General features: G+C 43.6%; 1 protein-coding gene across 1 annotated transcript in view; it reads left to right on the top strand.

Moving 5' to 3' along the window:
• The window catches only part of LOC126232143 (uncharacterized), a 177094-nt gene extending 169358 nt beyond the window's left edge, over positions 1-7736 (top strand). Inside the window, exons 7-8 of the mRNA XM_049942448.1 lie at positions 7358-7504; positions 7565-7736. Of these exons, the coding sequence (XP_049798405.1) occupies positions 7358-7504; positions 7565-7736 (319 nt within the window). The remainder of the gene's footprint in view (positions 1-7357; positions 7505-7564) is intronic.
• Positions 7737-24344: the final 16608 nt, after the last annotated feature.

The raw sequence follows: 24344 nt of genomic DNA, 5'->3' as shown, positions 1-24344 counted from the left end.
ACACCGCTGCAAGAAGGGGGGCAAGTTCCTTCAAGTACTCTGTGTAAAATTGAACTGGTATCCCATCAGGTCCAGAGGCCTTTCCTCTTTTGAGCGATTTTAATTGTTCCTCTCTCCCTCTGTCGTCTATTTCGATATCTACCATTTGGTCATCTGTGCGACAATCTAGAGAAGGAACTAAAGTGCATTCTTCCTTTGTGGAACAGCTTTGGAAGAAGACATTTAGTATTTCGGTCTTTAGTCTGTCATCCTCTGTTTCAGTACCATTTTGGTCACAGTGTGTCTGGACATTTTGTTTTGATCCACCTACCGCTTTGACACAAGACCAAAATTTCTTAGGATTTTCTGCCAAGTCAGTACATAGAACTTTACTTTCAAATTCATTGAACGCCTCTCGCATGGCCCTCCTCACATTACATTTCGCTTCGCATAATTTTTGTCTGCAAGGCGTTGGCTATGTTTGTTTGCTCTGAAGTTCCCTTTGTTTCCGCAGCAGTTTTCTAACTCGGTTGTTGTACCACGGTGGCTCTTTTCCATCTGTTACGATCTTGCTTGGCACATACTCATCTAACGCATATTGTACGATGGTTTTGAACTTTGTCCACTGATCCTCAACACTGTCTGTACTTAAATCAAAACTTTTGTGTTGAGCCGTCAGGTACTCTGAAATCTGCTTTTTGTCACTTTTGCTAAACAGAAAAATCTTCCTACCTTTTTTAATATTTCTATTTACGGCTAAAATCATCGATGCAGTAACGAGTTTATGATAGTTGATTCCCTGTTCTGTTTCAAATAGTTCGGGTCTGTTTGTCACCAGAAGGTCCAATATGTTATCGCCACAAGTCGGTTCTCTGTTTAACTGCTCAAGGTAGTTTTCAGATAAAGCACTTAAAAAAATTTCACTAGATTCTTTGTCCCTGCCACCCGTTATGAACGTTTGTCTCCCAGTCTATATCTGGCAAACTAAAATCTCCACCCAGAACTATAACATGGTGGGGAAATCTACTCGAAATATTTTCCAAATTATCCTTCAGGTGCTCAGCCACAACAGCTGCTGAGCCAGGGGGCCTATAGAGACATCCAATTACCATGTCTGAGCCTGCTTTAACCGTGACCTTCACCCAAATTATTTCACATTTCGGATCTCCGTCAATTTCCTTCCATAATATTGCACTTCTTATCGCTATAAACACGCCTCCCCCTTAACTGTCCAGCCTGTCTCTGTGGTATACATTCCAATCTGAATTTCATTACTGTTGACATTTGGTTTCAGCCAACTTTCTGTCCCTAGTACTATGTGGACATTGTGACCGTTTATTAATGAGAGCAGTTCTGGGACCTTTCTATACACGCTCCTGCAATTCACTAATTGCTTATTAATATTGTTATTCCCCGTTGCGTTTTGCCTACTACTACCTTGTCGCGTCTCAAGAGGGGTCTTGTCGGGCCTAGGGAGGGAATTCTCTAACCTAAAAAAACCCACATGTGCACTCCACACGTACTCAGATACCCTTGTAGCCGCTTCCTCACGCCTGACCTATTCAGGGGGACCCTACATTTCTACAGCCGATAGCGAACATCGGGAAATTTGCACCCCAGATCTCCGCAGAATCGTCTGAGCGTCTGCTTTAAGCCTTCCACTCGGCTCCAAACCAGAGGACCGCGGTCGGTTCTGGGAACGATACTACAAATAGTTAGCTCAGATTCCACCCCACGAGCGAGGCTTTCTGTCTGCGCCAACTCCGGCAACCACCTGTACGAACTGAGGATGACCTCTGAACCCAGACGGCAGGAGTCATTGGTGCCGACATGAGCAACACTTTGCAGTCGGTTGCACCCAGTGCTCTCTATGGCCGCCGGCAGGGCCTCCTGCACATCTCCGGTGAGACCCCCCGGCAAGCAGACAAAGTGAACACTGGCCTTCTTCCCCGACCTTCCCGCTATTTCCCTAAGGGGCTCCATCACCCGCCTAACGTTGGAGCTCCCAATAACTAATAAACCCCTCCCCCCGTGTGACTGCTCGGACCTTGCTGAAGGAGCGGCCACACGGCCAGCCTCCACATTGACCCTCCGCCTCGTGCACCGCGAACGCCGCTGAACCCGCCACTCCCCTTGGGGGAGAGGGTGGCCCAACCGTGCCCGGTACCCGCGAAGATGTCTCGACAGCAGGGACAGTGGGTGACGCATGTGTAACGCCTGGGGTGTACCATGCGACGCACCAGACTCCCCACTGCCGCTACACTCCGAGGCAGCTGCCTGAAGACGGCTGACCGCGGCCATCAACACGCTCAGCGGTTCGCTGACAGTGGCCAGCTCCCCCTGCGTCCGTACTCAGCAGTCACACATCCTATCCGTCCTAAGGAATCAATTTACTATAGAGAGTTAATCAACTTTTAAGTAGACTGCAAATCACTAAAGGCGGCTGATAGTTGACTTAACTGTGGTTACCAGACACTTCTTGTAGAAAACAATGAAAAAAGCACTACCTGTCGAAGGACTGTATTCAAAACACTAGCACTGCTGGCACTATGGCTGACTAAAGGGACTCTTGAGATCAGTTACTGCCCTGAATGGTGGTTACAAAATTAATGGTGCGCGTTCTTGCCTGGAGAGTGAAAATGATAATGCATGAGGTAACTGGCCCGTATCGAACTACGGTGGGTAGAGGCAGATAAAGTATTCAAACTGTCCGTAGATATAGCGACATCGTAGCTGCGGCACATGTTGTCACGCTCGAATGCGCCGTAATGTCGCTCGATTTCGGGAATGCTTTCGATAGGGTGAGTCACCAGTGCCTTCGTGAAACAATGACCGTACTGGATTTTCTGCAATATTTTGTCAAGGTAATTGGTATAATGTTGAAGAACAGCAGTTTGCAAATCATGAGTGGTCAGCTAACAAGGCAGCTCGCACTCAAAGACTTGTGTGCGACGAGAGGTGGTGCTGTGTGGAGGGCCTCGTTCGCCACTGCCGCTGAGGCCCTCCTAGCCGCTCTGCAGAAACAGCTACGAGGGCTGCACGCATGCAGACACACACACATCGCCAGAATATCGTGTGTTGAGCATACACAGGTGATGTGGATGTAGTGATAGTTGGCGACAACGACTGGGAGAAGGCACTGCAGGTCACCAGCAAATCCGAACTTGCATCAGGTTCGAAGCTAAGCAACACTAAAGCACACGTCATGAATGTGGGGTGCGGAATATCTTTGCGAAACATGCGAGACCTCAGTCCAAGTTCTGGCTCTGGACTACAGGTCTAACGTAAATCGTACTGCAGCTGCAAACTCTAAGAAAGTGCTTGCCAGCGTGCCAGTTGGAGTCAAAGAACATAGGGCGAGAAGAGTTGACGACCTCCAAAGGGCACACTTTGCGCATATGTACATGGTCTCTAAAGTCACATGTTTTACCCATACCAGGTGAAACAGCAGCAAGATTTCTGTCAGCTACGAATCATTTTCTAATTCGTGGTAATATTTTTAAGATAAAGTTTGACACGTTGACCATCTCAGGCGGAAACAGGGGTGGAGATTAAATCTCACCGACTTTGGGAGAAAGTGAGAAACTTTATTCGTGTGTTCCACACACGACATGCGGAAGAAGACACACACGACCCTCACGGCGCACTTACCAGACGAAATTACTCCCACTGTCTCGAATCCACCCACAGATGTACGGCACGTCGCCAATGGCTTTTATCATTTTGAACAAATTTGATTCGAACTCAGTTATACTCAAACCAGAGTTGGCCGTCGAACATGGTAAAAGTCAAGAACATGTGCGTGGAATTAATGAGAAGCAAAAGCGGAAACGTGACTGTACAAAAGTAGCCACACTACAGCTGGAGGGCCACCTGCACAAACATCGGCACCCCTCACCTACCAACAAGTGTGAAAACTACTCGGTAGACGGCAGTAAACAGCAAAGTAGCAACCAAAGCGAAACTTGAGGCAGTCCACCTGGGTGGTCGGCAGCACGTGAGAGAATTACGACCTGATAGCAGCCGAGGTTCGTACGCGCTCAAGTGAAGGACATCTGGTGAGTTATCAGACAATTGTTAGCCACAATAACACGAACTCTACTCCCAATACCGTGCCTTCCAATTTTTTTGAATCGTAGCGACGTGCCATGTGAGTAAAGGAATGCTGTAAACTGGCTAAGAGGACAGACAACGCACCACCTGCCAGCAGAGGGAAACGAGACGGGCGGGCGCTGGGTGGGTCGCCGCACGCACGCCGGGCACAAGCGGACCACGGGGCGGCGTGTGCGTCGCTGAGGCGGGAAACTGCGAGAGGAACTTCGCAACATGTTTCAGTACATACAGTTACGTGGAACAGTGTGCAAAGTGAATAGAAAATGACGTAAACGCAAGAACATCATAATGAATCGTCCTTAAGCTCTTGTGTTAAACGGTGTTTCTTACTGCCTTATTTATTTTTAAGGAAACTGAAATCTAATTTGAAATACATAGGTCAGAAGCACTCTATTTTGTGTTGAAGGAATCTCGGGGGAAAAGCTGGTCCTCACAACAGAACACGTGGTACTTTTTAGTACACTTTATTTTACTTCGTTCTGTATGTTAAAACTCCTTTTAACCAGAAGCGACTGCACTGATTTCTGCTGTTCTGCGTTACATTCATAGTCACCCGCTGTATCAGGAATCGCAGCACGGAGCTTCCAGCGCGTGCAGTACTCGGGGATGGCAGAAGACCAACTTTCCAAACGAGCCTCGGGAACCGAGGCATTGGGCGAGTTAAAAGATGTTGAGAAATAAATCGGAAAGCAGACCATCGTGAACACAGAAGTTGGAAGGCGCCGCTCTCAGCTGAGTTAGTGTGCAAACATGGTCTTCCAGATGAACCGCTAAAAATAAAAAAAATTAGAAATTTAAAAAAAAAATTGGCGCGAAAATAGCGCAGCGACTCGGTGACAGGTATGGGGGAGGCGTCGTGGCCAGACCTCGGAATGGTTAAAAAATTAAATGAAAGAAAATGGGTTAAGGGCGCGAGTTTCTAGTCTGCATGTAGTGGATTCGAATACCGCAACTCGCATGAATTTTAATTCGTGGTAATAGTTGCTAGTTAGGAAAAAGTTGAAATGATTCTTGCTACATATGGTGAAGGTCTGGATTCTTTTCTCACATCCGGCAATCATTTTTAACAAGCATCAGCAGCATCTCTCCCACCTCTGGTAGCCTGGAGGAGAGTCGCTACAGGTTGGGCCCTGACAGAGGCGGAAGTCACGCCGGGTCGAAACTCTGTCACCAGTCACCTTTCTTAAGCGATATCTTTTTAAATCATTGAGCCAATTGCTGTACAAGGCCGCAGCGCACTTGACTCTTACTGTATTCGAGCCTGAGACGTGGAAAATATTGACGATGACTGGAATTCGAACTCAGATCTCCCTTTTCGTCACGTTTGATCACTTTCAGATGATGCATTTCCACTGCTTCATTGTCTCCACTTGTCTGCAAACTCATACAGACATTCACAAGAGACATCTCTGGGTTCGAATCCTGGCATGTCACTTTAAGTTGCAACATGAGCACAGCAAAATACATGTGAGAAATTATTCTGATTTTACCGATTCTCTGGGCTTTGTTAACAATAATGGTGGTACTGGTTTCGAGTCCCAAGTCAGACGGGCAGCTTTTCGTCCTGTCGTGTCAGTTTCAAACATGCCACTTTTAGCTACTGGTGAAAGAGAATAGTACAGTCGAGGTATCTTTGTATGTAGTCAACAACGATGTGTCCAGGGTTCGATTCCTAGTCAGTAGAAAATTTTCATCATTGAATTTAAAATTATGACATGTCCACATTTCGCTGCTCATGAACTAAATCAATATATAATGTCTATGCGTGACTAGAGGTCAGTGTCGATAGGTGTTGGTTTCGAATGCCCATAACACAAAACACTTTAGTCTCCTGGTTTCAGTTTGTCATCTCATTGCTGGTTAAAAATGACGGTTTCTGACGTTTCATTCTGCTTAGTTAACCATCCGATTAAGTGCTGCGTTCAAATCTCCGGGAAACACAAAACTTTATGGCAGATCATTTCAACTTGGACACTCTTTGTTACTTGTGACTGAAACCATACTTGAAATATTTCTTCTTTACTTGTTAGATTGCATTCCCCGATGATAGCGCAGTAAGAAAACTTTTGTCGTGTCTTTTAAAGGAGGATGCTGCTTTCTGAGGTTTCATTTATTACAATAAGTTTGAATATGCAAGCGTAATGGCTGTGTAATGTCCAATAACACGTTTCCTGGTATTTGCATTATCGAAGTGTCAGTTTGCATGTAAACCGATAATCACACAGAGCAGTTGTTTCTTGTGGCCTCATGCAGTGAACATTTTGTACAGGCAAAGACTGTACCGAAAACAGAGCAGAGGAACAATGTTATGAGGACTGATTAAAAATCAGGCGAAACACAATTCAGATGGTTCCGTAAAGTTTCTGGAGTGCAGCCGCATAAATTCAGCCTCTTCTCCTAATATTTCGGCCGAACACCGTCCCGCCATCTCCAGAGTGAGCTGTGGTGAGTGACGCTGCCGCACTTGGTCCATCCTTTTAAACCCGAGGACCGAACCACTGAATTTATGCGGCTGCGCGCCAGAAACTTTATGGAACAGTCCTTACGCCGCGTAAACATTAAGATGGATGACAACTGAGATCGTTCAGATGATTTTGAGCATGATAGCACATGTTAAATACATGTGCGTATGCTATGAGGCCATAAAATGTCACACACAGTTTTTTTATGGGGGTGGTGTTGCCGAGTTGGTGTTTATCTCTGACATGTTTTGAATAAATTGCTGTCTATGTGTCAGAAAGTTTGTGTTTGGTGAGGCTGAATGAAGAAAACTGCCGGTAACTGCAGTGAAATTTTTTTGCCTGCGTACCAGGAAAGTGTCTGTTTGAAAACCAGGAGATGGGATTCTTCTTGTGTGTGACGTGTGGCAGTGAAGCTGCAGACAGAGACCAGTACCAGCTGCAAGAAGCCTGTTCTGTAGTGGAGGTGAGCGACTGGTTAGGTGTAGCGTCCCGAGAGCAAAGGAGCTGACTTGGAGGAATGAGTGTGACAAAATGTGGTAATGAAATTCTTACAGAGGTCGTATAATGCTGTTTGTAATGGACGATGAATGAAGATTTTCTTATGAGGGGGATAGAACAGATGTACTGTAATTTAATACATACACACAATTGCGCACTGTTTTTTACTGTGGGAGGGGGAATACGGTAGGTTTGTTTCAGGACAGATTTGTATTCGCAACAGTTGTTTTCTCGTGTGGCTGTTTTCCCCATTCTGTGTGTTATGTGTTTGTATCAGAGAGTGGCAGTTTGTGTGTTTTGTGCAGGAGCCTCTCTGCAGAGGAGAGGGGCAGGAGGCTGGTCCAGGCGGCTAAGCAGCAGGCAGTGGGGGAGCTGAGGGCGCTGATCGCCGCAGGGGCCGACGTTGGGGCGAGGGGCGGGGATGGGCGGACCGCCCTGCACTGGGCAGCGTGGTGGGGAGACGTCGAGGTGGTGAGGCTGCTGGTGGGGTTGGGGGCGGCGGTGGACGCCAGGGCTAGGGGTGGGTGGACGCCGCTGCGTCTTGCGGCAATCAATGGCCGCCGAGCAGTGGCGGCTGCGCTGCTCGACGCGGGGGCCGACAGGGGCGCAACAACTGGTGGTGGTCGGGGGACAACGCTGGACGACTGGCAGTGGAACAACATGCGGCTGGTGGAGTTGCTGTGATGAGGCAGACAGTCCAGCGAACTCTGTGCAAAAAAACAGGAACTGAAAGAATTACAGATTCATAATTTTTTAAATAAAGATCCAAAAAAGTCAGTCCTATTGTGACTCACTAATGTCACCCCTGCTCGAGTAGCATACAGCACACAAATACTCTAAGCAATGCTGTAGCAAAACCCAGACAACTCCAGATAACAGCAAAATAATTCAGGTAACAACGGACAATCCTTCTCTCAAGAAAAACGTCTCTACTACACTTCCAGACTAAACTTGGCAAAAGTCAACAGTTCACTGTGAACAATCACAACTGCTCTATAATATCTGATCGCTGAAAAGTATTTCACACCAGTCAGCAAGGTGCTACATCAGACTATTCTAATTTGCAACATACCGAGATTAACACTATATGAGTTCTATCACCAGAATTTTCGCTCCTGATATCAGACTCAATTTACTTCTCCACATTCAGCAAACATTCTACTCTACCGTACCTGTTGTGTTTAATACCAATGACATAGTAGTAGCAGTATTCACACTACATAATGCGACTATCATCTGGAACCATACAGTCAGTCCACATTTAACTAAACACAATCAGACCACAACATGACACGCATACAAAATGTGAAGGAAATCCTCTCTATCTGGTACTGTTGTCTCTACTTGAGGTAAAAGATTGCAACAAGCAAAGTAATTCTAGTTGTATTCGAGACAGAACACCGAGGCCCGAGTTTCAGCACACGAAAGCAGTTTCGCAACGACGCACACGAGTCTCCACACTCATAGGTCACAACGGCACAGCTGAGACGGTGACGCAAGTCGTGGAGCTACAGGTAATAAAATTACACTTACTTTGACTCGTACATCGAGTAAATAAGTGTAGTGGAGAGTGTACGCCTGTCAACTCAGTTGCTGTCACCTCATTCCCTGTGGCCGTGCTGCGGCCGCAGCTGACGCAGCTCGCCGCTCTCTACCAGTCCGTGGCTCCTGCCACAAATGTCAGCCGCCTCTCTGCTTGTGAGGCGCCAGCAGGCAAACGGCAGAACAGTCCGTGAGGCCGTCACTCAAACTTCACTCACAAAGCGCAGAAGAAATGCTCAGACACAACATTGCCTTCACGAATCTTTTCAATTGTAAAATTTCTTCTCCGAGACCGTCGTCTCCCACAAGCTCTTGGACCGGAGAATCGTGTTCGCTTACGTAGTTCCACGGGAAACGGAATGTCTCCGTGTTGCGTGTGGCTGCACGCGGTACAGTCAAGTTCCCTACAGCTGTGTAATACCGTGTCAAACTTTTAGTTGAAAACTGTTCCTCGAGCTATGGTTTAAATCGTCCCCTGCTGCTTCATCAACAAAGCGTTTCCTTCTGCCTTGCCATTTCTCTCCGTCATCAATCATTACATTCACTTCAGGTGATATTCCAATATTTTCTGCTACTTCGCAACTTCCTGCGTAAATAGTATCCCAACATTTCTCAGTTGATTTAATTCTTCTGAGACACGTATTAACTACTTACATGTGTTGTAGTTTCTCCGATTTCAAGTACAACTTTACGTATGTTTATTGCAGCCAATAATTTCAAATACTTCTGAATACTCCTTAGTTTAATGTGTTGCTCCAAGTTATTAGCAAGTTCAACCGCCCATTGTAATCCTGGCAAATTCTCGGCAAATGGATGCGTGGCACCTACCCACACAGACCCTCTCGTTGCCGATATTTTCTTTTAAAACTTTCCATAGCTGCCACTTTCGTTTTAAATGAGTTTCTTAGAAACAGCAGCTGTACTGGAGACAGAGGAGAAACGTCATGGGGAAGTATCGCAGTTAACTCGAGTGCTTTTTTTTTGCCACATCCTCCCCACATGTGGCACATGTAAGCTGACGTTTCGTTGCTCTGTGTGCAACTATGACTTCCACATCAGACACAATCTTCCACACCGCCGTGATATTAAACGCTCTTTAAGGAGGTAACAGAGAGCCAAGTTATGCATCTCGCCGAAAGTTCGGGACGCGCCTGACGCCCTTCACCTGGTGTTGTCTGCTATTATGGCTCACTGGAACGGTACAGCACGCCACAGCAGAGGGGAAACAGCCCAGAACTCCGTCCCATTTCCTCGCATCGTCAAACACGCCGGATTTCACTGCTTATATCGCTCAATAACCGGACGCCAAATAGTCTGAAACGTGTTCCTGTTTAAACTCGTGTATGTAAATGTCTGGTTGGTATCTGAGAAACTGGTAAAATTTATGTTGATATGTAAATAGGTTAATCTCAGAGCAGGGCAGCAGAACTGTTTTAAAATTAAATTTTGAACGGAAGTATGAAACACACGCTACACGATGCGAAATCCAGGCTGACCAGCACGTCAAACAATTCGCCTGCGAGAGAGCACGGCGTTTTCAATTAAACTTAAAAGTGCTATGTGATTGCAAAACAAATGACTCAGGTTAAAATGTTGCCACTGAATGTTGTTAATGTTTATCTTTAGCCGTGCAAAAATCACTGAACCAGCAGTTTTATGGTAATTACAGAGCAAATGAACGCACAATTTTACGCATCCAACTTTGTGTTAAAACCGTTTCAAAACTCACTAGGTAACACCTGTCGCAAATCATTTACCGATTTGAAACCTCTGAAATGATGTACTTTTTCTGATATATCCTGACAATTACTCTAGCTGACAGTGGGAATGAACTTTGATGGTAATTAAATATGTTGGCCTATCTCTGCAAACGGAAGGGTCGTTTGTTCTGCAGCCTATTCACTATTAACATAATGATAGAACCGTCAAAAACCAAATTTCACTTGCCCTACCTGTGACCGATATGCAATGCATTCGGTATCATATCACGTTTCATATTTGTGTTTCTGCAGCACACAACTCGTGATGTGCAACGCAAGTAAGCAAACACATTCATAAAGCTAAAGAATGAAAAAAGAGAAACTGAAGTTAACGACTGACTAATGAGAAAAAAGATTCCAAGTATAATTATGCTTCATTAAGCCACATCAACAATACACCCTTTCATAAATTTCTCACAACCACACATGTTAGCACACTCACTGGTGCGACACGTTTACATAATAAAATACATAAAACGAATCACCATCTGCCAACCGGAGAATGTGTTTTGATTTTGCATGTTGCGTTGAAAACTACAGTGATGTGCTATTATCCAAAATACGTCGTCCACCATGCCATGATGGTTGTTTACATCGTTCCATATTTGAAATGTTTCCTGGTAGGTTATTAGTTTTGGGGTAATTTCTGCGTTTCGTATTTTTACTGAAACGTCTATGGTTGACAGCCTCCAGCTGTTCCAGCACAATGTCTCCAGAACCGAGTCTGAATGCAGTGCTGGACGACCCACACCCTACATAAGAAAATAATTACGAAATATTATCAGCCCTGTATATGTTTACTTACAGCTGCTCAGTAAAGGCTGATATTAGGAAAAATATTTTGTTTTTCTCGCATCTCCAGTTATAGAACAGTTCTTACAGGTGGCGACAATCTCTAAAAGACTAGAGAACAATCAGGTGAAGAAAGGTTCAACCGTAATTTCGAAAATGTAATTCAAATGACGCAACGGATATCTAATTGTGCACAAAATGTCTTAGAGCTGAAGTGGAAAAATAATTAACATAATCGGTGTTGAGCGAACTGCCATAGAAGAAAATGAAAAAATCTACAAAGTAATGGAGCTAAATAACTACAAATATTCCAGAGTTTAGTTTTAGACCTCTTTCCTTTGGCAGATTCTTAAAATACAACGTTGTATGTATGTCTGTTTTCACCTCTGCAGCAGAATGTAGCCCAGTCAACTGGTGGTTGCCGCATAACGAAACTGCGGAAGATCTTTTAATTACGTGTTTTGGCCTACTAAATAATAGTTTCGTGGTTTCTGCCTTGTAGCAGACTGGCTTCACAACGAGAGATCCAAAAAGCCTCAAAATTTTCACTCTTCTCAGATTTTCGTCCGTTTCAAGATTACATGTTTCTCGGAGTTGAAAACCCAGCACAAAATTACAGCAGCCAAACTCTTCTACAAAACGCACCAATCAGGTGCGGTTTTGTGACGACAAGCGGTGACGGCGATAGAGCGCGCTGAAGAACGGCGACTGCCGAAAATTCGGAACGCTCCTTTAACGGCCTTCGTCTGTTGTTCTCTGCTATTCCGGCACACTGCAACGGTACGGCACGCTTCAGCAGAGGGGAAACACCCCAGAACTCCATCTGCGTTCTTCCCATCACCAAACACAACGGCATTCACCGCATACATCTGGTGACGAAAGTAACGTCATATCTTTTGAAAAGAGTTAGTATTCATTTCAACTCGTCGTTTTAAGTGTCTGGCTGGTATCTGAGAAATTGTTGAAATTTATTTTGATATCGAAATACGTAAATCTCAATACAGTGCAGTAGAACTGTATAAAAATTATATTTTGAACGGAAGTATGTAAAGGACACGCTACACGATGCGAAACCCAGACTACCCAGTACGTGACACAATTCGCCTGCGAGAGACCAATCCTTTTACAATAAGATTTGCATACGCTACTTGACTACAAAACAAATGACTCAGATTAAAATGTTGGCCCTGAATACTGTCGATCTTTATCTTTACACTTGCAAGCAATGACTGTACCAGAACTGCTCCTGTATTTATAGGGCAAATGAACGTAAAATTTAACGCATCTGACTTTGTGTCAAAACTGCTTGAAAATTCACAAGATAACATCTTTCTGAAACAATTTACCCATCTGAAACGTCTGAAATGATGTGATATCTTAACAGATCCATTCTGGTGTGTGACGGAGGATACTCTAAGTACGACAGCTCTTTCAGCCCTGTCCTGTTCCACTCGCGAATGTGTTGTAGTCTCATCAAAATGTTGGAAATCGACTGAAAAACTTCACGTCCACAAGAGTAAACAGCTTTCATAAGTTTCATCTCAAAGTATCAGTTCCCATTACTATTAGCAGAAGTGTCGAGCGCATCCTTCACGTACTTCCGATCAAAATTTAATTTTTGTACAGTTCTGTTGAACAGTGGGGAACGTCTGATTTACACTGGACGAACCTGCCGTTTTGTACGCTCAAGATATCCAGTTTATTACTTTCAATAAATGGGCTGACACGGTCCTACCAGCAGATCTCCGGTCTTCCCCATGTGGTCACCGAAAGTTAATAATTATTACAATTGTTTTCAGGAGATCGACTGACAATTTTCGTCGCACCGAGACTTCGAAATTGCTTCACTGCCTTACGGAATTTAAGTTAAGCTCAGTTTAATCAGGATAGAACAGTGTTGAGTGCAGGGTGAAAGAGCACCGGTTAGTTTGAGACACACTGCGAATCTGGTTGTCATCCTGAGCAAACTAACAAAACACAGTTGCACAGGTGCGTCTAATTTTGGCTCCCAGAATGAGATTTTCACTCTGCAGCGGAGTCAGCGCTGATATGAAACTTCCTGGCAGACTAAAACTGTATGCCGGACAGAGTTCGAGTCTCGGCACACAGTTTTAATCTCCCAGGAAGTTTAATTTTGGCTTACTGAAAAAGACGCACCGTCCAAAATACAGGGGCGAAAAATTCATTAAGTGGATAAAACTGGAGTAACATTTTTGCCAATACGTATACTGGGTAACATGGGACTAGTACCATCGACGAAGTTGTTTTCAAATCGACAGATCGCTTAACTTTTTTGTTATGACTGACAGTAAACATTGAATGTTCGCTACGAGACTGTTTCTCCCATCCCGGGCTACTTACCGTTACAACGCAGGAGCACTGTAACAGTGTGTGTGGGTGGGGGGAGGGAGGGAGGGAGGGAGGTGTTGGTGCTCGGTTCCTGTCTGAGTTGGCTGCGTAGGGTTAACTGCCTTTGGATTACTTGGAACCGGCCGCCATTTGTGTAGCCATTCGTCATCTGTCTTACTGCAGCTACGTTAGTGTACTGTATTAAGCGAGGTTCGAACGACGACCCCGAGCTGGCGCCCAGGCAAGTTGTGCAATGCTATTAATTCGTTTTGCAAAAGATTTTAATTGGGATGAAACTAAAGCACAGCTAATGGCACCATTTGTAGTTGCACCGATAGCATTTTGTGTGCAATAACATGCAGAAAACAAGTTTATCCGGGAATTTTTTGAAACGTGCAGCTTCTGTACTTTTAACTTGCATAAATGGGTTCAAATTTTGCACGAAGGTAGGTGAATGGATAAAGTCAAAACGAGCCAAGATACTAGGTACACCTGGTTTCAGTTTTCATCTCCACGTGCGCCAGTTGCTACGACGTGCTATTTTAGGTGTCCACACGCGCATCTTTACATGTGTAAGTCGACGTGCGCGACTGATAAGTGCCCGTGTAAACCCCGCTTAATGTACCACTCTGTACCTCCCGAGGTCTTTAGCAAACTAAAGAGAGACAAATACGGCGTAGTTTTTTAGTTAATGCCGATTTTTACTGCACTACATACGCTGCCTCTTGTGAAAACTACGTTGTCAGTCATCACACACACGATACTACCAGCTCTCATCCCTTATCGTCTTCAGGAGTGCAGGTTACTGTCCGCTTGGGGCGCTGCCGTCGCTGTGCATAAGGAAAACGGGCACCAGTGTGGTGGGAGTAGCCTGTTAGTCCAGACTGTGGTTAGACAACACTCAGCCGCTGCGACGCGATATACACAAATACTCGTCAGGTGTGTCGTAGGATCCTCAGCGCCTTCTGGTCTTCCAGCAAACGGCCTCGCCGCAGTGGTAACACAGGTTCCCATCAGTTCACCTGAGTTAAGCGCTGTCGGGCTTGGCTGGCACCTGGCTGGGTCACTGTCCGGGTCTGCAGAGCGCTGTTGGCAGGCGGGGCGCACTCAGCCCTCGTGAGGCCAGTTGAGGAGCTACTCGAGTGAGAAGCAGCGACATAGGTCACCAAAACTGGCAACAGCCTGGAGAGCGGTGTGCTCTCAACATGCCCATCCGTACCTGCATCCAGTAATGCCTGTGAGCCCCGGATGACACGGCGGCCGGTCGGAATCGTTGTGCCTTCAAAGCGTGTTCGGGCGGAGTCCTTTTTGCTCCCGTGGATCGCAGATAAAACACCTCGACCACAAAAAATTTATCGCCAAACCATTTCTTGGAATAGCTGAATTCGTAAGAAATCACTCATCATTATTACAAGCATGTTGTATGAACATAATGTGTTTGCTTTTCTGCACCTACAAAAAGTGGTCACATGCAGGGGTGTCACAAAAGTTTGAAACGTAGGTTGGTGTGCCAAAGAGTGGAAAAGGTCGACAAACGCAGCTCTAAAATCTTATTTACTCGTTTTCGGCATTAGTCATCGTTGTTCTGTAATAGACACCTGCATAAAAAGAGCATTCGAAGTTACTACTTTTCTTTTAAAGAAATCGGTAACACGAGATTTGAATTTCAGTTCTCAGTGTGGACAAGGAAGTTTTCTCGGCGTAAAGGTAAGAATAATTCACCAGTCAGCAGGAGAGCGTAGACAGCTGTGAAGGTAACCAGTCGCAGTTGCGAATTTTTGCGGTGTGAGTTACTCGCCTCCAGATCAGCTGGGAAATGAGCTGAAATGTTCGTATGTAGTTCGTGACATTTGTCTTATGCCATTTAACATGTATGAATCACATATGTGCTCGAAAAGCAGATAGTTTTTAGCGTTCTCTCTCTCTCTCTCTCTCTCTCTGTTTCTCCCTGTTCCACAATAGTCAGTATACATTACAATCACTCATAGGCAGAACCGATACAGCAAGTATTGATTGTGTTTCACAACAAATAGAAAACTTAGATGTGTTGTCGTCAATGCCATAACAGCATGCCTTTCTAGTCATATCGAATGCCTTCTGTGGCTTGGGTTTTTCCGATATGCGAATCAGGAAATACGTGGTACGAATTTGATGGCACCTACTTTGACGCTGACGACATTTTTATCTTCATCATACCTTGTGTGGCACACGAATGATCTGAATTCGAAAACGCTGTACTGAACGAATCGGTAGCTGTGGTGTCGGGTTGGTGCCAACCAGTTGGTGCAGCAGTGCCGCCAACAATATTGTGAAGCCTGAAATGATTCTGCCAGGTTGCTGTTTGCGCTACAATATACCTGACAGACACAAATGCAGAGGGTGTCTCAGGAGGAACGTTCGATACTCAGGGATATTCCAGCAACGATCATTCGAAGCAAAAAACGCCTTAGCAAACGTGTACTCTAAAGCACATACCTTAAGAGCTGTGACCTCTTCTTCATCTTCGATACTGTGAAGCAAATCGCTTCTACTGCCAGCTCTCTACTTTCCGTATTTTGAGAGGAGGTGTAAACAGCGATCAAAGAATTTCAGTATGAGGGTGTTGCTGCAAAGAATATGAAAGCCAGCATGACTCCGATGGTTGTATATAATCACCGCCGCATAAGGAAGGGCCTAGTGTGTTGATACAAACAAATGTATTATAGTGATAAGTGGATGTGTCGTTATGCTTCCTTTCGAACTGTTACCCAATAATTGTAATGTGTTACGTCTCAATCGAGCAGGTAGGTTAGAAAATTTAAAAAGGTAAATGGATAAGTTAAAGTTAAATATAGTGGGAATTAGTGAAGTTCGGTGGCAGGAGGAATAAGACTTCAGGTCAGGTGAATACAGGGTTATAAATACAAAATCAAATAGGGAGCAGGTTTAATAATGAATAAAAAAATAGGAGCACGGGTAAGCTACTACAAACAGTACAGTGAGCACATTATTGTAGCAAAGATAGACACTAAGCCCACGCCTACCACAGTAGTACAAGTTTATATGCCGACTAGCTCCGAAGATGACGAAGAGATTGATGAAATGTATGATGAGATAGAAGAAATTATTCAGATAGTGAAGGGAGACGAAAATTTAATAGTCATAGGTGACTGGAATTCGATAGTAGGAAAAGGAAGAGAAGGGTAAGTAGTAGGTGAATATGGAGTGGGGGTAAGGAATGAAAGAGGACCCCGCCTGGTAGAATTTTGCACAGAGCATAACTTAATCATAGCTAACACTTGGTTCAAGAATCGTGAAAGAAGGTTGTATACATGGAAGAGGCCTGGAGACACTGGACTGCTTCAGGTAGATTATATGATGGCAAGACAGAGATTTAGGAACCAGGTTTTAAATTGTAAGACATTTCCAGGGGCAGATGTGGACTCTGACCACAATCTATTGGTTATGAACTGTAGATTAAAACTAAAGAAACTGCAAAAGGGTGGGCATTTAAGGAGATGGGACCTGGATAACCTGAAAGAATCAGAGGTTGTAGAGGGTTTCAGAGAGAGCGTTAGGTAACAATTGACAACAATGGGAGAAAGAAATACAGTAGAAGAAGAATGGGTAGCTTTGAGAGTTGAAATAGTAAAGGCAGCAGAGGATCAAGTAGATAAAAAGACGAGGGCTAGTAGAAATCCTTGGGTAACAGAAGAAATAGTGAATTTAATTGATGAAAGGAGAAAATATAAAAATACAGTAAATGAAACAGGCAAAAAGAAATACAAACGTCTCAAAAATGAGATCGACAGGAAGTGCAAAATGGCTAAGCAGCTATGGCTAGAAGACAAATGTAAGGATGTAGAGGCTTATCTCCCTAAGGGGAAGATAGATACTACCTACAGTAAAATTAAAGAGAACTTTGGAGAAAAGAGAACCACTTGTAAGAATATCAAGAGCTCAGATCGAAAACCAGTTCTAAGCAAAGAAGGGGATGCAGAAAGGTGGAAGGAGTATACAGAGGGTCAATACAAGGGTGATGTACTTGAGGACAATATTACGAAAATGGAAAAGGTCGTAGTTGAAGATGGAAAGGGAGACATGATACTGCGTGAAGAGTTTGACAGAGAACTAAAAGACCTAAGTCGATACGAGGCCTGGGAGTAGACAACATTCCATTAGAACTATTGATAGCCTTGGGAGAGCAAGCCCTGACAAAACTCCACCATCTAGTGAGCAAGATGTATGAGACAGGCCTTCAAGACTTCAGACTTCAAGAAAAATATAATAATTTCAATCCCAAAGAGAGAATGTGTTGTCAGACGTGAAAATTACCGAACGATCAGCTTAATAAGTCATGGCTGCAAAATACTAACACGAATTCTTTACAGACGAATGGAAAAACTGGTAGAAGCCGACCTCGGGGGAGATCAGTTTGGATTCCATAGAAATGTTGGAACACATCTACATCTACATCTATACTCCGCTAGCCACCTTACGGTGTGTGGCGGAGGGTACTTATTGTACCACTATCTGATCCCCCCCTTCCCTGTTCCATTCACGAATTGTGCGTGGGAAGAACGACTGCTTGTAAGTCTCCGTATTTGCTCTAATTTCTCGGATCTTTTCGTTGTGATCATTACGCGAGATATATGTGGGCGGTAGTAATATGTTGCCCATCTCTTCCCGGAATGTGCTCTCTCGTAATTTCGATAATAAACCTCTCCATATTGCGTAACGCCTTTCTTGAAGTGTCCGCCACTGGAGCTTGTTCAGCATCTCCGTAACGCTCTCGCGCTGACTAAATGTCCCCATGACGAATCGCGCTGCTTTTCGCTGGATCATGTCTATCTCTTCTATTAATCCAACCTGGTAAGGGTCCCATACTGATGAGCAATACTCAAGAATCGGACGAACAAGCGTTTTGTAAGCTACTTCTTTCGTCGATGAGTCACATTTTCTTAGAATTCTTCCTATGAATCTCAACCTGGCGCCTGCTTTTCCCACTATTTGTTTTATGTGATCATTCCACTTCAGATCGCTCCGGATAGTAACTCCTAAGTATTTTACAGTCGTTACCGCTTCCAATGATTTACCACCTATGGCATAATCGTACTGGAATGGATTTCTGCCCCTATGTATGCGCATTATATTACATTTATCTACGTTTAGGGAAAGCTGCCAGCTGTCGCACCATTCATTAATCCTCTGCAGGTCTTCCTGGAGTACGTACGAGTCTTCTGATGTTGCTACTTTCTTGTAGACAACCGTGTCATCTGCAAATAGCCTCACGGGGCTACCGATGTTGTCAACTAAGTCATTTATGTATATTGTAAACAATAAAGGCCCTATCACGCTTCCTTGCGGTACTCCCGAAATTACCTCTACATCTGCAGATTTTGAACCGTTAAGAATGACATGTTGTGTTCTTTCTTCTAGGAAATCCTGAATCCAATCACAAACCTGGTCCGATATTCCGTAAGCTCGTATTTTTTTCACTAAACGTAAGTGCGGAACCGTATCAAATGCCTTCCTGAAGTCCAGGAATACGGCATCAATCTGCTCGCCAGTGTCTACGGCACTGAGAATTTCTTGGGCAAATAGGGCGAGCTGAGTTTCACATGATCTCTGTTTCCGGAATCCATGTTGGTTATGATGAAGGAGATTTGTATTATCTAAGAACGTCATAATACGAGAACACAAAACATGTTCCATAATTCTACAACAGATTGACGTAAGCGAAATAGGCCTATAATTATTCGCATCTGATTTATGACCCTTCTTGAAAATGGGAACGACCTGCGCTTTCTTCCAGTCGCTAGGTACTTTACGTTCTTCCAGAGATCTACGATAAATTGCTGATAGAAAGGGGGCAAGTTCTTTAGCATAATCACTGTAGAATCTTAAGGGTATCTCGTCTGGTCCGGATGCTTTTCCGCTACTAAGTGATAGCAGTTGTTTTTCAATTCCGATATCGTTTATTTCAATATTTTCCATTTTGGCGTCCGTGCGACGGCTGAAGTCAGGGACCGTGTTACGATTTTCCGTGAGGCAATTCTGATCCTACGACTTACCTGACAAGATAGATTAAGAAAAGGCAAACCTACGTTTCTAGCATTTGTAGACATAGTAAAAGCTTTTGACTATGTTGATTGGAATACTCTCTTTCAAATTCTGAAGGTGTCAGGGGTAAAATACAGGAAGCGAAAGGCTATTTATAATTTGTACAGAAACCAGATGGCAGTTATAAGAGTTATGGGGCATGAAACGGAAGCAGTGGGTGTAAAGGGAATGAGACAGGGTTGTAGCTTGTCCCTGATGTTATTCAATCTGTATATTGAGCAAGCAGTAAAGGAAACAAAAGAAAAATTTGGTGTAGGAATTAAAATCCATGGAGAAGAAATAAAAACTTTGAGGTTTTCCGATGACGTCGTAATTCTGTAAGAGACAGCAAAGGACCTGGAAGAGCAGTTGAGCGGTATGGACAGTGTCTTGAAAGGAGGATATAAGATGAACACCAACAAAAGCAAAACGAAGATAATGGAATGTAGTCGAATTAAATCATGTGATGCTGAGGAAATTAGATTAGGAAATGAGACACTTGAAGTAGTAAATGACTTTTGCTATCTGGGGAGCAAAATAACTGATGATGATCGAAGTAGAGGGGGTATAAAAAGTAGACTGGCAATGGCAAGGAAAGCGTTTCTGAAGAAGAGAAATTTGTTAAGATCGAGTATTGATTTAAGTGTCAGGAAGTCGTTTCTGCAAGTATTTGTATGGAGTGTAGGCATGTATGGAAGTGAAACATGGACAATAAATAGTTAAGACAAGAAGAGAATAGATGCTTTCGGAATGTGGTGTTACAGAAGAATGCTGAAGATTAGATGGGTAGATCACATAACTAATGAGGAGGTACTGAACAGAATTGTGGAGAAGAGAAATTTGTGGCACAACTTGACTAGAAGAAGGGATCAGTTGGTAGGACATATTCTGAGGCATCAAGGGATCACCAATTTAGTATTGGAGGGCAGCGCGGTGGGTAAAAGTCGTAGAGGGAGACGAAGAGATGAATACACTAAGGAGATTCAGAAGGATGTAGGTTGCAGTAGGGACTGGGAGATGAGGAAGCTTGCACAGGATAGCTGCATGGAGAGCTGCATCAAACAAGTCTCTGGACTGAAGACCACAACAACAACGCATAATACAATTCCTCAAGTAGAAGTGGATGAATTCAACAGCTGAACACAAACCGTACGTTTTCAGCCATGGGTTTTTGTTCAAAATATTATGTACCCACTCCCCTCAACAAGTATTAGAAGTTTGTAACGGGAAATTCCGAACAACCTGTAGCTCAATGCCATTAATAATCCACGATCGCATTTATTCCGGTGGTTCCAAATTTTTAGTATGTTATATTAACTTACCCCTGCTGTAAAGTCTAAGGTCTCGACATTAGAGCGGACGTGTGCATGTGGTCACATTCGAAAAACCAGCCGAAATCGCGACAAAATCTTTTTCCCTTTATGTCTACTTTCCAGTGGAAATTTCGGTAAAAGCAGTGTCAATAGATTTTGTAGAGCATTTTTCTCCAAACTTGCATCTACGATTTTTTTTCTCTCTCTTATGGGTTCCTAGATATTATGCCTTAAAAATGTGTATGAGTTAGGAGAAACATGAATTTTTCACGAATTGGTTTGATTTGTTGTGAGTAGTTCTTTCCAGGTAAATTTTGAGAAAAATTAACTGACAACAATGTAGTACAGCATAAAATATCCATAACACATATAAGCTGCAATTTGTTAATCCTGACGCCTTGTTAGAAATACCAAGATAACGGAAAAGGAAGAAGAGCAGATAAGTCTGAACGCCATTTTAATTGACATGTTACAATTTCCAGTCGGTAACATCCCAAAACAACGTTAATACATTTAAAATCTTATTTTTCTGCGAATATTAACCGGCATGCGAGATTTTGCTCATCACTCCACGTAATTTCCGATAGCAGGTGTTCCAGACTTAGTGGCGTTCGAATTACTGATTCAAATTGCCATATAAATCGCTGGTGTGTTTTGTGACCAATTACTGGCAACAATTGCTCGTGACATTGTAAGCGAGATATTGCTCATGTGTAGCCTGCTAGATGAACTCGTCGTCGGCGAACCTATCTGATAACAAATGGCTCTGAGCACTATGGGACTTAACATCTATGGTCATCAGTCCCCTAGAACTTAGAACTACTTAAACCTAACTAACCTAAGGACATCACACAACACCCAGTCATCACGAGGCAGAGAAAATCCCTGACCCCGCCGGGAATCGAACCCGGGATCCCGGGCGTGGGAAACGAGAACGCTACCGCACGACCACGAGCTGCGGACCCTATCGGATAACAGGATACACAAGTGTGTAAGAGGTCACGGGTAAATGATGCTCACTGCTGTAAGTTACATATCACCGAAATGAAACACAGCATTAATCAATGACGATCACACCTCTTGAGGGATACTTCCGCCTTCTGACTGTACAAACTTCCTTGTCCTATATTAATATCATGGTTTTGTTCTTAAGTCATTATCAGGTTCGGTGGGTATAATTAGACATTGTTAAGTGATATCATCGTCAAGATCTATTGAAATGGATGTCCCAGCGTGCAGAAAGTCTAAAATCGTGTAAATCTACGACAAACATGTAGGAAATATTTTTTCCAGTCATTAAACAATCGAGACACAGAATGAACATTAGTTACATGTGTAGTGAATTTGGTCTGAAAATATACTATGGAAGATACTGATTGACTGATGGCCAAAGATGAATGGCATAGGTTGTAACTCCGTCTTGGATAAGGCATCTTCACAGGAAGATCATATGTACATAAAATCATACATCTTGGGAAGAACTATGTTTTCTGTGAATACACTTACAAATACATCTTTGGAAGATCAGTGTTTTCTGTGTCTACAAGGTGTAAACAGCATGTTCATAGCATGAAAATGTGACACCATGCCGAAAGGAATACCCACATCATACACAGGTTTAAATGAGAAACATGTCCATGTATCATACATACCATACTACAGAAAATTACGAGAATTTGCCTTTGCCAAAGTCGACAGCGAAATGAATCAAAGTACCAGCAGCTCGAACTCGTGCAGTCTCTACTATTCCAGTTCCAGGGAGATGAGAAGCCAACATAACGTGACAGTATTGCACTGGTGTTAAGGATGCGAATTTCATTGGCGCAAGGACGACGAAGACGCCTCATTTAATGATACACAAACGGTAAAAAAGCAGTGAATAAATTCTAGTGTCCCATTTCACCCTCGGCTTTGATCACAGAGTGAGCATTCGGATGCACGGATTTGATTTTCTGTTGTCGACACACATTGCCACAGTGGGCACGTGACCTCGGGGTGGCGTAGGTTTGTCCGTAAAACGTCCCACAAATTTGGAATGCCGCCATATCCTTAGTACCGGCAGAGTCCCTTCGTATGTGCTCTGTGTTTGGGACAGGTGTTTTGTAGACGCCATAACAATTTGCATTCGATACCTGGAATAAATTCTTCTCTCAGCTTAGATGAGTAAAATGAGCGGGCGTCGTCTTACAGCACCGTCACGTCAGCGTGTGTTCACACTGTCTGTCACGTCAATTCGCTTACTCTGTGTGAGAGTATAGTATTGCAACTGAGGAAACAAGGTTGTTAATGGCCAAAGAAAACCTCATAAGGTATGTTCTTGGTCAGTTTTGTTTGTGCTAAGACGTGAAACAACATTTCAAATCGTCGACATTTCTGTGCTGTGGGAAAGTGAGCATCTGTTCTGTTACTGTCAAACCTAAATAGTTTTGTCGCTTTCGGATAACTCACATTGCTTGTGTAAGAACATCCAGTGCAAAAAACCTGCAAGTCGGCATGAAACATTTACAATTTGCCACGAAAATAAAGCACAATAATAAAAGAAATATTAAGAAGATACAAAAGCACAATATCCACTACTATAACACGCGTGAGTGCGGCAAAGTAGGTTAACTTACGATGTTAGCAGACGATGATACTGTCGACATTTCCTTCCCGGGAAACCTTGATCTGCCGTGACGTGACGAGACGTGACGGTCTGTTGACGACTTGTCTGAATGCCGGCATTTGAAATGCATTGTGGAACGTTTTGACAGGACTTGACGGCCAAGATGAACTGTTCTTAAAAACAGTCATGCCGAGATCACGTGATAATTTCTGCTTAATGTTGACAACGTGAGCATCACGCAGTGCACACTCCAGAGATTTTTCCACTCTATGGCTCTGACCGACGTCATATCTAAGTCACAGACGCTACATCTGAAGGCAATGAGGTTTATTCCTAAATCAAAGAATGTATCGCAGAAAAGAAAGATAGTAGACATACATAGAATAAAATTTCATAGCAGCTCACGCGAATTAAATAGCCACAAGTTATATCGCAAAGAAATTGCGGTAACAAAAAAGAAAGTAACAACATTAAAAACAAACAGGCATAAAATAATTCCAGAATGAGATTTTCACTCTGCAACGGAGTGTGCGCTGATATGAAACTTCCTGGCAGATTAAAACTGTGTGCCGGACCGAGACTCGAACTTCTTTTTTTTGAACGTATATAGACTTTTATTTACAAAATAACAATTTTCGTTTTACAATTACAGTTTGCGTTTTACTTCTAAAGACGAGACAATCCATTCTTTGCTTTTATTTTTCTGTTACTGTACTGTCCAGGTAATTATTTCATTTGGTGCTTTTTTTTATTTATATTTTTCGAGAGTCTGTCAGTCACATTTCGTTAGTTGTTTCTTGCACTGCTTATTGTTGCAGTTTATCTTTTTCTGAGTCTTTGTACACTACAT

The sequence above is a fragment of the Schistocerca nitens genome, unplaced genomic scaffold (assembly GCF_023898315.1).
Source record: "Schistocerca nitens isolate TAMUIC-IGC-003100 unplaced genomic scaffold, iqSchNite1.1 HiC_scaffold_451, whole genome shotgun sequence".
In the NCBI taxonomy this organism is placed as follows: domain Eukaryota; kingdom Metazoa; phylum Arthropoda; class Insecta; order Orthoptera; family Acrididae; genus Schistocerca; species Schistocerca nitens.
The sequence above is the reverse complement of the archived record's forward strand: the minus strand, read 5'-3'. Positions and strand labels throughout refer to the sequence as shown.